The 13,548-nt window shown below is 43.3% G+C and overlaps 2 protein-coding genes across 3 annotated transcripts in view; one reads left to right on the forward strand and one right to left on the reverse strand.

The window, feature by feature from the left end:
- The window catches only part of EPC1 (enhancer of polycomb homolog 1), a 218,719-nt gene that overhangs the window by 203,062 nt on the left and 2,109 nt on the right, over positions 1–13,548 (reverse strand). The window lies entirely within an intron of this gene.
- CCDC7 (coiled-coil domain containing 7) overlaps positions 680–13,548 on the forward strand; it is a 53,527-nt gene continuing 40,658 nt past the window's right edge. Inside the window, exons 1-6 of one of the 2 annotated variants that reach the window (XM_069729666.1) lie at positions 680–1,303; positions 4,907–4,975; positions 6,562–6,642; positions 7,362–7,382; positions 7,506–7,538; positions 9,022–9,143. In XM_069729666.1, coding sequence (XP_069585767.1) covers positions 1,148–1,303; positions 4,907–4,975; positions 6,562–6,642; positions 7,362–7,382; positions 7,506–7,538; positions 9,022–9,143 — 482 coding nt within the window. In that variant the 5' untranslated portion in view covers positions 680–1,147. The remainder of the gene's footprint in view (positions 1,304–4,906; positions 4,976–6,561; positions 6,643–7,361; positions 7,383–7,505; positions 7,539–9,021; positions 9,144–13,548) is intronic. The other variant, XM_069729668.1, reaches the window with a different exon arrangement.

A 13,548-nucleotide genomic window follows, 5' to 3' on the forward strand; every position in this document is an offset into this window, starting at 1 on the left:
AAGAAGCCCCCTGTTGTAGTACCTACAGCAGGGAGCTACTTTTTCCTAAGCTCCCCTTCTTACTGGAGAATACGTTTCCGGAACTTACAAGCTTTCCTTTTTGCAGGGATCTCCACTTGCCTGTGATGTCTTACCGCCGCTGTCACAAGTTCCTTTCCATGCTGAGCCTTGAAGTTCCACAACCAATAAACCTGTCTCCCTTTTTTCACCTCCTTCCCAACACTGACTACTTACTTCCTATATCCCTAAGACCTCCCCACTGGTTCCCCCATAAGGCAGCCTCCCCCACTCCCTGGGGCAAACCTTGCAGTTAACCCTGCAGGAGCCTGAAACACACACCAGCCATAGGGATAGAATACTTTTTATAATATCCACAGATATAACCACACAAAATAACTTTCAGCACACTACCTTGACATCTTCATGACCTTGACTTCTTCATGATGGGGATTGGACTCCTTGTCCACTTGCAGCACCCCAGAGTCCTGGTCATTGCAGTAATGTCGTTCTTCCACCAGGGGGAGCGATGTTACGTCTGATGGCACCGAAGGAGTTCACCCTGCCAGGTATCACAGCCACACACACACTTCACACGTTGGTCCACCAGGGGGAGCTAAGGGTTCTATGTACTAGGCCACTCCTCACAAAGGGTAAAACTGGTGGGTTGGTTAGGAAGTCAGACAGTTGGAGCCAGGAGGAGGAGAGGGAGAGAAGCAGACTAGGCTCGGCCCAGGGAATTCCTGTCAGGCAGACAGAGGAACAAGAAGGAACATCAGCGGCTCAGCAGGAAGGACACGGAGCTGCGCCTGCAACCCATGCGGCAGCCTCCTAAGAAAGGACAAGAAAGGAAGTGTGCCGTATTGAGTGAGCACAGAAGTCATAGCAACAGGAGTGAAACAACAGTGGGAGACCAGCTAGAAGCAGGCTGCCTCCATCTGAGCGCAGATCCGGTGGCCGGCAGGGCAGTCGATTCCAAGTTGGCTGTCCGACCTAAACACCTAAGCAGACAAGGTGGCAACGCGGAGGAGGGGCGTCTCTAGGGTCCCTATGAAATAGCCTCAGGCCACCACTGTCATACAGGTTATGTCCTATCCATCTGGGGGACAGAGAGAGAGAAGTAACAAGAGTGAGGACCTTATGGTAGCTAATGCAACTAGGGACCTACTACGTTACTGTGCGCAAGGGGAAGGCTACTGATTTCCACCTGGATAAGGGGACTCTGGAATTGCCATCAGACCGGCCGGACTCTGCCTACCCTGTCATCCGGCACTCTGGACTGTGGATGCTGAAGCCTTCAGTAAAGGTAAAGAGACTGCACCCATTGTGTCCTCGTTATTTACTGCACCTTGCACCATCCACCATCAACATCTACACTTCTGGGAAGCCCTGGGGAAATACTTCACCTGTGGGAAGGTATACCATCTAGCTGCCATTCCATCACCCCAGCGGACCCCTAAGCAGCGTCGGTCACCCTGACCGAATATCACAGGTGGCGTCACGAACACTACCGTTATCTACGAACTTTGCCTTTTATTGGGCGCACCTCATAGGGCCACGGTCTGGGTCGGGCCACCGTGACATCCCAGCTGAGGGAACTGAAGGACCTGGTACCGAGTACCCCATTGCCCCTACGTGGGGGCGATCCACACTCTCTTACAGATGTACGAGGAAAGAGTGTTTAGTTTCCCCAGTTCTGCTAGGACAACCCCTTCTTGATCAAAATGTTTGGCTCACAATATGTCGTAATTTTTTATGGTGAAAAAACCCTTTAAAAATTTATTCCATCTTATATCTCTGGGATCATCATAACTTTATAGTTTGTGGCACTCCGAACTCTGAGATTCTGCAGTCTTCAGATAAAGAGGCTGTGGCGCTAGTAACTTTCTTCCTTCACCTCTGTGCCCTGGTCCCCACTGTGCAGGGAACGGTCACACGGCTTCATGCTATAGATGGGGTTGGCTGCAGATCCCTGTACAGCCAGTGATCGCCACTGTGCACAAAAAACTTAGTATGCATGCAGCCCTAAATATAGCCCCCTTTATCCTAATGGTGGAGATCTTAGAGGTTGAATCCCCCCCACAATTATAAAGTTATCACAATAAGATGGAAATACACTGTGTGCAGAATTATTAGGCAAGTTGTATTTTGATCACATGATACTTTTTATACATGTTGTCCTACTCCAAGCTGTCCAGGCTTGAGAGCCAACTACCAATTAAGTAACTCAGGTGATGTGCATCTCTGCAATGAGGAGGGGTGTTGTCTTATGACATCAAAACCCTATATAAGGTGTGCTTAATTATTAGGCAACTTCCTTTCCTTTTGCAAAATGGGTCAGAAGAGAGATTTGACGGGCTCTGAAAAGTCCAAAATTGTGAGATGTCTTGCAGAGGGATGAAGCAGTCTTGAAATTGCCAAACTTTTGAAGCGTGATCACCGAACAGTCAAGCGTTTCATGGCAAATAGCCAACAGGGTCGCGCGTTTTGGGCAAAAAAAGAACAAAATAACTGCCCATGAATTGAGGAAAATCAAGCGTGAAGCTGCCAAGATGCCATTTGCCACCAGTTTTGCCATATTTCAGAGCTGCAACGTTACTGGAGTAACAAAAAGCACAAGGTGTGCGATACTCAGGGACATGACCAAGGTAAGGAAGGCTGAAAAACGACCACCTTTGAACAAGAAACATAAGATAAAACATCAAGACTGGGCCAAGAAGTATCTTAAGACTGACTTTTCAAAGGTTTTATGGACTGATGAAATGTGAGTGACTCTTGATGGGTCAGATGGATGGGCCAGAGGCTGGATCAGTAAAGGGCAGAGAGCTCCACTCCGACTCAGACGCCAGCAAGGTGCAGGTGGGGTACTGGTATGGGCTGGTATCATCAAAGATGAACTTGTGGAACCTCTTCGGTTGAGGATGGAGGGAAGCTCAACTCCCAGACCTACTGCCAGTTTCTGGAAGACAACTTCTTCAAGCAGTGGTACAGGAAGAAGTCTGTATCGTTCAAGAAAAACATGATTTTCATGCAGGACAATGCTCCATGACATGCCTCCAACTACTCCACAGCGTGGCTGGCCAGTAAAGGTCTCAAAGAAGAAAAAATAAAAACATGGCCCCCTTGTTCACCTGATCTGAACCCCATAGAGAACCTGTGGTCCCTCATAAAATGTGAGAACTTCAAAAAATATTAAGCTTTGATATTTATGAGTCTTTTGGGTTGATTGAGAACATAGTTGTTGATTAATAACAAAAATAATCCTCTAAAATACAACTTACCTAATAATTCTGTAACCTTTTACTAGACAAACGTTCGTCAGCGTACTTGGAATATTCCAATGCTAGAAATGATTAATTTTTGTTTTGCCATGTAAGGACCCTTTACCCTCCTCTAGTCTTCAGATTGGGAACTCTTAGGTCATCTGCATATGGAGTTTTTTTTTAAGAATTTTTTAGAGCAGGTTTATCTTGAAAGACTCTTTCAATTTTTTCTATTGAAAAATGTCTTATTCATATGTTCATTCTATTTTGTATTTTTCTTCCACTTCAGGTTTAGAAAAACTCCTAACAGGGGAAAAGAAAGTGCATGATACTTTTTTAAAGCGTAATTCTCCAAACTATTCAATCAAAAAGCTGAAAAAACTCTACAAAAAACTCCTCAAATAAGGAGCATTTTCTATTAAAAAAAAAAACAAACTCCTCAAAGAAGGAGCATTTCCTGAAGCGGATTCTACAAGAAAAATTGCTGTTTTTGGCCATCTAAAAAAAACTGTCTACATGTACCCTTAGGTTATGTGCACACAGCCCGTCCCTTGGACGCCGTCCCAATTGCAGACTTTTCCCAAGCAAAACTAGTTTAGGAAAGCACCGGTGTTTTTCCTGAGACAGCTTTGCCGTGGCAGCCGCCGTCTCTTAGGCTATGTGAACACGTAGGAAAAGAGGTGCAGAATTTTCTGCACAAAATCTGCATCTCCTGGCAGAATCCACAGTCGCGGATTTGCTGCAGTTTTTATGCAGTTTTTCTGCGTTTTTTTTCCACTGCGGATTTTTATCATGGTGGGGTGCAGAAACGCTGCAGATCTGCACAAAAGAAGTGATATGCACTTCTTTCAAATCCGCAGCAATTCCGCACTGATTTTTCCGCACCATCTGCACAGCTTTTTTTTGGGCCCATTGATTTACATTGTACTGTACATCACAGTGCGGATCTGCAGCGTTTGTGCGCGGAAAAATCCACTGCTGATCCGCAGCAAATCCGCATCATGTGCACATAGCCTTACGCTATACTGTTAAGTTTAGAGAGCTGGTGACTGAAGTGGTTAAAATAAGTGAACATGTGCACAGCAATGGCGTTTCCACATTGCTGCGCATTATGTTAATTTTATAGGGCGCTTTTAAAAAAATATTTTTTTTTTAATGTTTTTTTGTGCATCTTACAATTAACCTATTAGAATTCTGTACACTTTTCATTCATTAGTCGGTGTGTAAATCACTGGACTATAAATTTTATGTGATTTGTTACTACAAGAAAACAAGACTTTGGTATTATGCTAGCCAGTTGAAAAAAGAATGCTCTCCGTGGGAAAAAAATACGACAATCTTGTAGCTATGATACATTTTAATGGATAACAAAAATAAAATAAATGATGTTACAAAGCAAGCTTTCCAGACTTCTTATGTCTCTTCCTCAGTCACGGTATATAAGAAGTCTCGAAAGTTTGCTTTGTAACATCATTTATTTTATTTTTATTATCCAGTACAAGGTTTCATAACTACAAGATTACCGTATCATGTTTTTTCCCACTGAGAGCATTCTTTTGTTATTATGGCACAACATCATTTCTTCATTTCCCCCAATGTAGTAGAGTCGGGATATTTCTGACATGTTTTCTTGTCTTTCTTGCTAGTACACTAAAGATTTGGAAAACGTGTATGAAAAAAACAATGAAAAAGGGACTGCACAAACTTCACCAATGGTAAGAACTCTATGTGTGTCTGGGAAATGCTTCTTTCCGTTATGGAAAAATAATGTATACATGGAGGCAAAATGTAAAATTGTCTCTAGGAACGAGATTCAAATAATAAATCTGCCAGATTCATTCCACCATTGTACGTCCCGTAAATCCCTTCTTATATTGGGGAAGTAAAGTGGAACTCCTGATAAGGACCCAAAATTCACATTTACATCTGGACCTAGGATAAAAAAGCTATGCACTTACAGAGAAGCTCTGGTCTAATTTAACAGTACATCCTTTTTTGGAATACATAAAGTATCGGACCAATTTTCATCAGTATTTGGTTAGTGTAGCCTAGGAAGGAGAAAAATGGTAATTGGCTCATCTTCTCTGAGGACAATTCAGTGTGAAAACCACATGTAGTCACAGTCACATAGGAACCCTGGCAGACCTTGCTTGGACAGGGTGCTCTGCAGGGAGCGTAGAAACACGCCAGACTGGTATCCAGGTCAGAAATGGGAGACAAGGTCCATGAGGACTGGGCTCCGGCACCAATGGAAAAATGTTAAAACATAACTTTTACTGTGAAATTAAAAAAAAAAAAGCGAGAAAAGGAAAAAAGATTAAGGATTCATAAGCTTACGCGTTTTGGGTTAGCCTCACCTATTCGCAGCTGTCAATAAGTGTAGCTAACCCGAAACGCGTAAGCTTATGGATCCTTAATATTTTTGCTTTTTCTCACTTTTTTTTTTATTTTCCCATCGGTGTTGGAGCCCAGTCTTCACGGATCTTCTCTTCCATTTGGTCAGTGTTTCAGTATTTACCACGAGAGTTTCACCAGTTTTTTTTTTTGTCTGCTTTAAAAACAAAAAAAACAATGACGGTTTCTCAACATTTTTTTAAAATATCAGTCATAAACGGACAGCAAAAATATATAACCAGGAGGTCATCAGTGCGTTGTTTAAGTCTTTCGTGGACTCATAAATTTGACTTGGATCAAAATCAAACACGTCTCCATAGACTATGATTGATTATAGACTCATAATTCATCAAATCATGATACAGCACTATGAGAAAATGGACATTATGACGTTATAATTCTTATCATCCTAGGACATCTCTCCTAACAACTCTATTCCTCCTAAAAATGTGTAAATAAATTGAGATCTGGGTGTTACTAATTTTGGGGGGTGTCCCCACACTGTCCAATCAGTGGTGACAATGGCAGACTGTGTAAGATCTTGTCTGCGTGACAAACTTAATGGTTACAACCCAGTTGTCAATTTATTCACAACTATCTAGGGAGAGTAACAATACAAATAACCACTGATTTTACTGATACCTCATTCTGAATCTTCTTTGTTCTGTCGCATGGTCTAAATTTTGCAATGAAGCCGTATCTTAAAAATGCTTATTAGCCAAAAATACATGTATTTAAAAAAGCAAACAAACAAACAAAACAAAGTACAGCTAAAAGAATAGAATGTCTCCTTAAGTCAATGGATAGAAAAGGAGTGTTTCTCTTTGAACAAGTCTATTTATACGGAAATCTTGGCGTAAAAACGTACTTGATAAAATTGTGCTAAAGTTTTGCTTTTCGCTATTAGGAGCAACAATTTTTCTCTTTGCTGTCCACCTGTGATTCTGTCACCAGGGAGCTGGACGCTACAATCAATGAAGAACATGAAGTAAGAGAAGTATCACTTTTGGGACTGATTGTTTTGAATAGTATTTCACTGTAATTTTTATATTTATACACAAACATATACCGTATTAATCAGACATTTTATAATTCAAAAATTCTGATAGTCGGACATTTGTTTCCTACGGGGAGCAGATGAATGATCTATTATCCCCTATTATTGCCTGAAGCCCCCATTAGACTATTGTTGTCTGAACTCACCAATATTGACGAGTTGCGCTGACGGCTCAATGTGTATGGGGGCGCCAGCCGATTGATGGTTGGGAAAAATGTTGATCACCCATGTCTGATTTTGGACTGCCGATCGCATTGTTCTCCCGAAGATAAGCCGCCGGCTGAAGTGCCAGTCCTTGACTTTCTCATAGAGACCACACAGGAGCACCGCTCGACCGCTCTCATCGTTCAACCCACTGGCGGACACAGACAGTAGCCGGCCCCTGTGAAAAAACAATATATGGGCCCTTTTGCTCCTAGAAATGCAAAAGTGCACCTGCTTTGGAGGTAGAAATGGGCCCCTTTACCTTTTTGGGCCCTTGTGTGGCCGCACAGGTTGCACCAATGATACTTCCACCCCTCGTTCATCCAACAGCCACCTAATGCCTCTGGCCAGCCTTTGTTTAACCTCAGACTTTTTGTTTCCAATGGTTTAGTAATTTATATCATATGTCTGTGGATTGATAAGTATTTTTATTATTTCTTATTCAGATTTTGGAGTCCTTGTATCAGGTATGTCCATTAATATGCCTGGCATACAATTACTATAACTGCTTTGTATCGGACAAGTCATTGTGTGTGTACATTCACGTGTTGGTGTAGATGCTCTACAATATCTTCCATGATCTGTTGCAGGATTACCAGCAAGAGGCGCAGCTTTTAGAGGAGGTGATTGTTTTTCATTATTAAGATCTTCTTTTAGTTGCACTCAGAAACTGTTCTTACCTCCATTTGATGAACTGTAATTATAAAAGCACCTCAAACATTATTAATGGGGTCGTCCACCTAAATTAAATGATTTTTATAACTGATAACTTATTTATTGGTGGGCGTCTGACCGCGCAGACCTGCACTGACTGGCAGATAGGGGAACTTGTATCTCCTTTAGAATGGATCTGCAGGACACATGCTCGACTCCCACTCCATTCATTCAGTACGAGACTTTGCTTTGCTTTATTGGCAGCCCCATAGAGAATGAATGGAGCGGTTGTCGATTTTCAGATTGATGGCGCTATGTAAGCAAAGCATAATAATGTCAAAGTAGTGGACAACCCGCTTAAAGAGATTTTCTCCCCAAATAATAAAAAAACAAAAACAAAAAAAAAGTCTCAGACTGCTGTCTAATAATAAAATAATTAACCATCACTTTAACCAGTTGCTCCACTGCTCCTGTTGTGACACTTTCGGGGTACCCTTCTGGTCACTGTACTTTCTGCTCCGTCTAAACAAACACATGATGGCAGGAAACCAAACCACAACGGTGATGGGTGTGCAGTGGTTTTATGTCTGTCTTGGCCAGACAAGAAGCACACAGCTGGCCTGTGTACTTCCTGCTCAATCCTGATTGCATGTGACCACTGCAGCCAATCAACCAGCCACAGCAGTGACCAACATGTCACATAAGGGAAGTGTCGGAACAGGGTTGAAAGGCGATTGGTGTGGTAGGCATGACTTTTGTTAAGAAATTAACAGCTCATCCACTTTAAGGCCTATGATATGGTTGGTTTTGAATGGAGCTGTAGAAAAACTAGAAAAAAAATGAAAGCGCAATAGGGTCTTATCTGGGTAGAAAAGGAGGATAACACTGCACAACTGTGCTCACCTGGTATGGTTCTGCGCACACAACCACTGATGAGGCTTAGGCCGCTGCAGACTCACAAGGAGAAATCAGGAGAAAAACAGGAAAGGAATGGGTTAACCTACGCTGCCGTCAATAATGATGAGAAGACCGGATTCCAACGATATGCAAATTTAATAGTCAACGCGTTTCAAGGTATACTACTTTTCTGGAAATCCTGCAAGAAAAATTTAGTTTCATAATTTCTCTAACTTTATGCCACATCTTGGTTATTTTTTACACCAAAATATCAGCACAATTTGGTGTAATTTAGGCCACTCCCCATTCACTTGAAGCCACACCCATTTTTCTAAGCCACACTCCCATTATCTAGTGAGGCACAAAAAAGTGGTGTCTGAAACACATAATAAATTTGCTGCCATTTTTTTCAGTCAAACTTGAGACAGAATTCAGGCTAAGCAAATCTTTGAGGATGTGAACAGCAATATGGCTGCCATTATTGATGATTGTCAATGATTACCATTAATGCTCATCTGACGCATCTCCCTCTTCCTTGCGTTTCCCACATTGCAGCTAGGTGAAGAAGATATTACAGCAGAAAGGGATATACTGGCATCGTATGACAAAGTGACCGCGCTCATTTGTAAATTGATGGAAATCCTCTACAAACATTCAATTAAAAATGTTCCCAAAATGTAAGTGCAAGATATATAGTGCTTTTTTCACACTGTTTTCCTGTATTTTAATTAGTTTGCTATGCAATATTTTCCAGTCATTAAGGGGTTTTTGCATCTTTTTCCGAACTGTGCATTCTGCTATGTGGCAAGCAGAGGCAGCTTCGGAGGCGTGCAATGACACTAAGCTGGCCAGATCCAGCAATCACAGCGGCACTTGCAGGGGTGGGGAACAGGCGACCTTTTATTCCTCTCTCAGGCAGATTCCCAGGAACCGTAGTGCTCGGGCCAGCAGCTACATTTTGACGGCTGTTTGTTGTTTAATTTCTTTTTTGCTGTGAGAGCAGGATCACGCGGGTGCATGCAATGAAAGATTATGTACTGGTGATGTACATCTGGTGATGTGTGCGAGCGTAAGGACGTACTTTGTGGGCAGAGTTATTGCACAATGGTTCCCATCCCACAGAAGAAAACAGCACCGGCCACCCCATGTCTCCTGTGATGTCTATACTGCAGCCCATGTGTCTCCTGTGATGTATATACAGCAGCCTCATGTCTCCTTTGATGTATATCCCGCAGCCTCTGTGTCTCCTGTGATGTCTATACCGCAGCCCCATGTCTGCTGTGATGTCTATACAGCAGCCCCATGTTTCCTATGATGTCTATACCGTAGCCTTTGTCTCTCCTGTGATGTCTAAATAGCAGCCTCTGTCTCCTGTGATGTCTATACAGCAGCCTCTGTGTCTCCTGTGATGTCTATACCACAGCCCCATGTCTGCTGTGATGTCTATACAGCAGCTCCATGTATCCTATGATGTCTATACCGTAGCCTCTGTGTCTCCCGTGATGTCTTAACAGCAGCCTCTGTCTCCTGTGATGTCTATACAGCAGCCTCTGTGTCTCCTGTGATATCTATACCACAGCCCCATGTCTGATGTGATGTCTATATGTGGCGCCCCAGGGTCCTGGTCGTCACAGTAGCATTGCTTTCCTCACGGGGAGAGTGATGTTATGTTTGGAAGCGATGAAGGATAACTCTCATCAGGTAATCACAATGCACACAACATGTTCACACTCCAGGCCACAAGAGGGAGCTTTTGATCCTATTACTAGGTGACTCCCCTATATATATATTGTGGTTTGGAGGGGAAGGGAGTTCAGTTTCAGTCAGACTGTGAGAGACAGAGAAGGGAGCAGACTGACCTAGAGGGTCAGAAGGTCTGAAGGGGCCGTGTAGTCTGAAGCACTACAGCTTCTGGAAAGAGACATACAGAAAGCCGAACATTGTTCAGTGATCGGGCAGGAGAACAAAGCACAGGAGAGTAACATCAGGGGAGACCAGCTAAGAGCAGGCTGCCTCCTTCTGAGGTGCAGATAACCGGTAGCCAGACCACCGAGGTTGTAAGGACTCTACGACTTACATCAGACACCAGCAGGACAGCTGAACTGCAAGTTACCTGTCCGCCCTAATACCCAAGAGGCACGGTGACACATATAGAGCCTGGGGCATGCTAGAATCCCTGTAAAAAGGCTCAAGTCACCAGTCATACGGGTTATGTCCTTTATGGGGGACAGAGAGAAGAACTGTGAGGACCTTATGTGAAGCCATAGGCAGTAAGGGACTACAACACCACCGCACTAGAGGAAGGCTTTTAACTCCACCTGGTAAAGGGGGCTCTGGATTCGCTTCCAAGCAGGCTGGACCCTGCCTGCCCTGTGATCTGGTACCCTGGACTGTGGCTGCCCGAAGTCTTCAGTAAACCAGGTAAAGAGACTGCAAACCTGTGTCCTCGTTCTTTACTGCGCCATTCACCATCTTCCATCTACACACTGGGAGCCCTGGGGATACACTTCACCTGTGGGAAGTTATACCATCTAGCTGCCATAACATCACCACAGAGGACCCCTTAAAGCAGCGTTGGTCCCCACTGACCGAATACCATAGGTGGCGTCATGAACATAAACTCTATTCACCAAACCCCTTTTAAACACTTTCCCCTTTTACATGGGCGCACAGGGCCACGGACCGGGTCGCCACCGTGACATCCCCCTGTAAACACCGGACCCGGTGCCGGGTACCCTACGGCCCTGGCAGGGCGACGCAAATACAGCAGCACCATGTTTCCTATGATGTCTATAGTGCAGCCTCTGTGTCTCCTGTGATGTATATCCCACAGTCCCATGTCTCCTGTGATATTTATGCCTCAGCCCCATGTCTCTTGTGATGTCTGTTTCACAACCGCATGTCTCCTGTGATGTCTATACCGCAGACTCTCTGTCTCCAGTGATGTCTATACAGCAGTGGCATGTCTCCTGTGATGTTTATACCTCAGTCCCATGTCTCTTGTAATGTCTTTTCCACAACCCCATGTCTCCTGAGATGTCTATGCCAGAGACCCATGTCTCTTGTAATGTAGATTCCACAGCCCCATGTCTCCTGTCATGTCTATGCCACAGCCCCATCTCTCTTGTGATGTTTATTCCACAGCCCTATGCCTGCTGTGATGTCTATGCCACAGCCTCATGTGTTCTGTGATGTCTATGCAGCAGCCCCATGTGTCCTGTGATGGCTGTGTCACAACCCCATGTCTCCTGTGATTTCTATGTCGCAGCCCCATGTCTCCTCCAGTGATGTAGATACCGCAACCTGATGTCTCCTATGATTTGCATACCACAGCACCATGTTTCCTGGCATGTATATGCCACAGCTCCATGTCTCCTTGGATGTATATGCTGCAGCCTCATTTCTCATGGGATGTATATACTGCATCCACCATGTCTCCTGTGATGTATATTTGGCATTCCCCATGTTTCCTCTGATGTATTTACTCCAGTCCTAGTGTATTGTATGTGATGTATATACTTCAGCCCGGTGTCTCCTATGTATGGTATATACAGCAGTCTCAGTGTGTGTATACTATGTGATGTATATACAGCAGTCTAGGGGTCTCCTATTTGATGCATACACAGCAGTCTCAGTGTCTCCTATATGATGTATATACAGAAGTCTTGGTGTATCCTATGTAATGTATACAGCTTTCTCTGTATCTTCTATGTGATGTATATACATCAGTCTCAGTGTCTCCTATATGATGTATATACAGCAGACTTGGTGTATCCTGTGTAATGTATACAGCTTTCTCTGTATCTTCTATGTGATGTATATACATCAGTCTCAGTGTCTCCTATATGATGTATATACAGCAGACTTGGTGTATCCTGTGTAATGTATACAGCTTTCTCTGTATCTTCTATGTGATGTATATACAGCAGTCTCAGTGTCCCCTATGTGATGTATATACAGCAGTCTCAGTGTCTCCTATATGATGTATATACAGCAGACTTGGTGTATCCTGTGTAATGTATACAACTTTCCCTGTATCTTCTATGTGATGTATATTCAGCAGTCTCAGTGTCCCCTATGTGATGTATAACAGCAGTCTGTGTCCCCTATGTGATGTATATACAGCAGTCTTGATGTATACTTTGTAATGTATACAGCTTTCTCTGTATCTTCTATGTGATGTATATACAGCAGTCTCAGTGTCCCCTATGTGATGTATAACAGCAGTCTCAGTGTCCCTTATGTGATGCATATACAGCAGCCTCATTACATAGTATACCCCAAGACTGCTGTATATACATCACATAGCAAACACAGAGATTGCTGTATATACATCACATAGAAGATACAGAGAAAGCTGTATACATTACACAGGATACACCAAGTCTGCTGTATATACATCATATAGGGGACACTGAGACTGCTGTATATACATCACATAGAAGATACAGAGAAAGCTGTATACATTACATAGTATACACCAAGACTGCTGTATATATATCACATAGTAAACACAGAGATTGCTGTATATACATCACATAGAAGATACAGAGAAAGCTGTATACATTACACAGGATACACCAAGTCTGCTGTATATACATCATATAGGGGACAGCTTTCTCTGTATCTTCTATGTGATGTATATACAGCAGTCTCGGTGTTTGCTATGTGATGTATATACAGCAGTCTCGGTGTTCACTATGTGATGTATACTACAGAACTCCCACTGCTTGAGTTCTATAAATGTATTGAGGACAGTGGTGAATTTCCCACTGTGTTTGGTACGATTTACTGCTGCAAATTCATTGCAAAACTTATCGTAAAGAGTCGCTTGTGCTCCAGACTGGCACAAACCTGGAAAAGAGGTTACGAGTAGCAACATCATTCATACCGCCTAAATCACAGCTGCCCCAAAGAGAAGCAGCTCCAGCCGTCACATTAGGGGTGAGCTAACTAAATGTTTGACCAAATATAGCAGAGTAATTTCCAAGTTGATACTTTTGTACGGCCCACGAAGGATGGTATGAATAAGTAAATGGACCTTAGCAGAAAAAAAGGTTCCCCCTGCTCTAAATCATGGAG

This window comes from Ranitomeya imitator, chromosome 6 (genome assembly GCF_032444005.1).
Source record: "Ranitomeya imitator isolate aRanImi1 chromosome 6, aRanImi1.pri, whole genome shotgun sequence".
Lineage (NCBI taxonomy): Eukaryota > Metazoa > Chordata > Amphibia > Anura > Dendrobatidae > Ranitomeya > Ranitomeya imitator.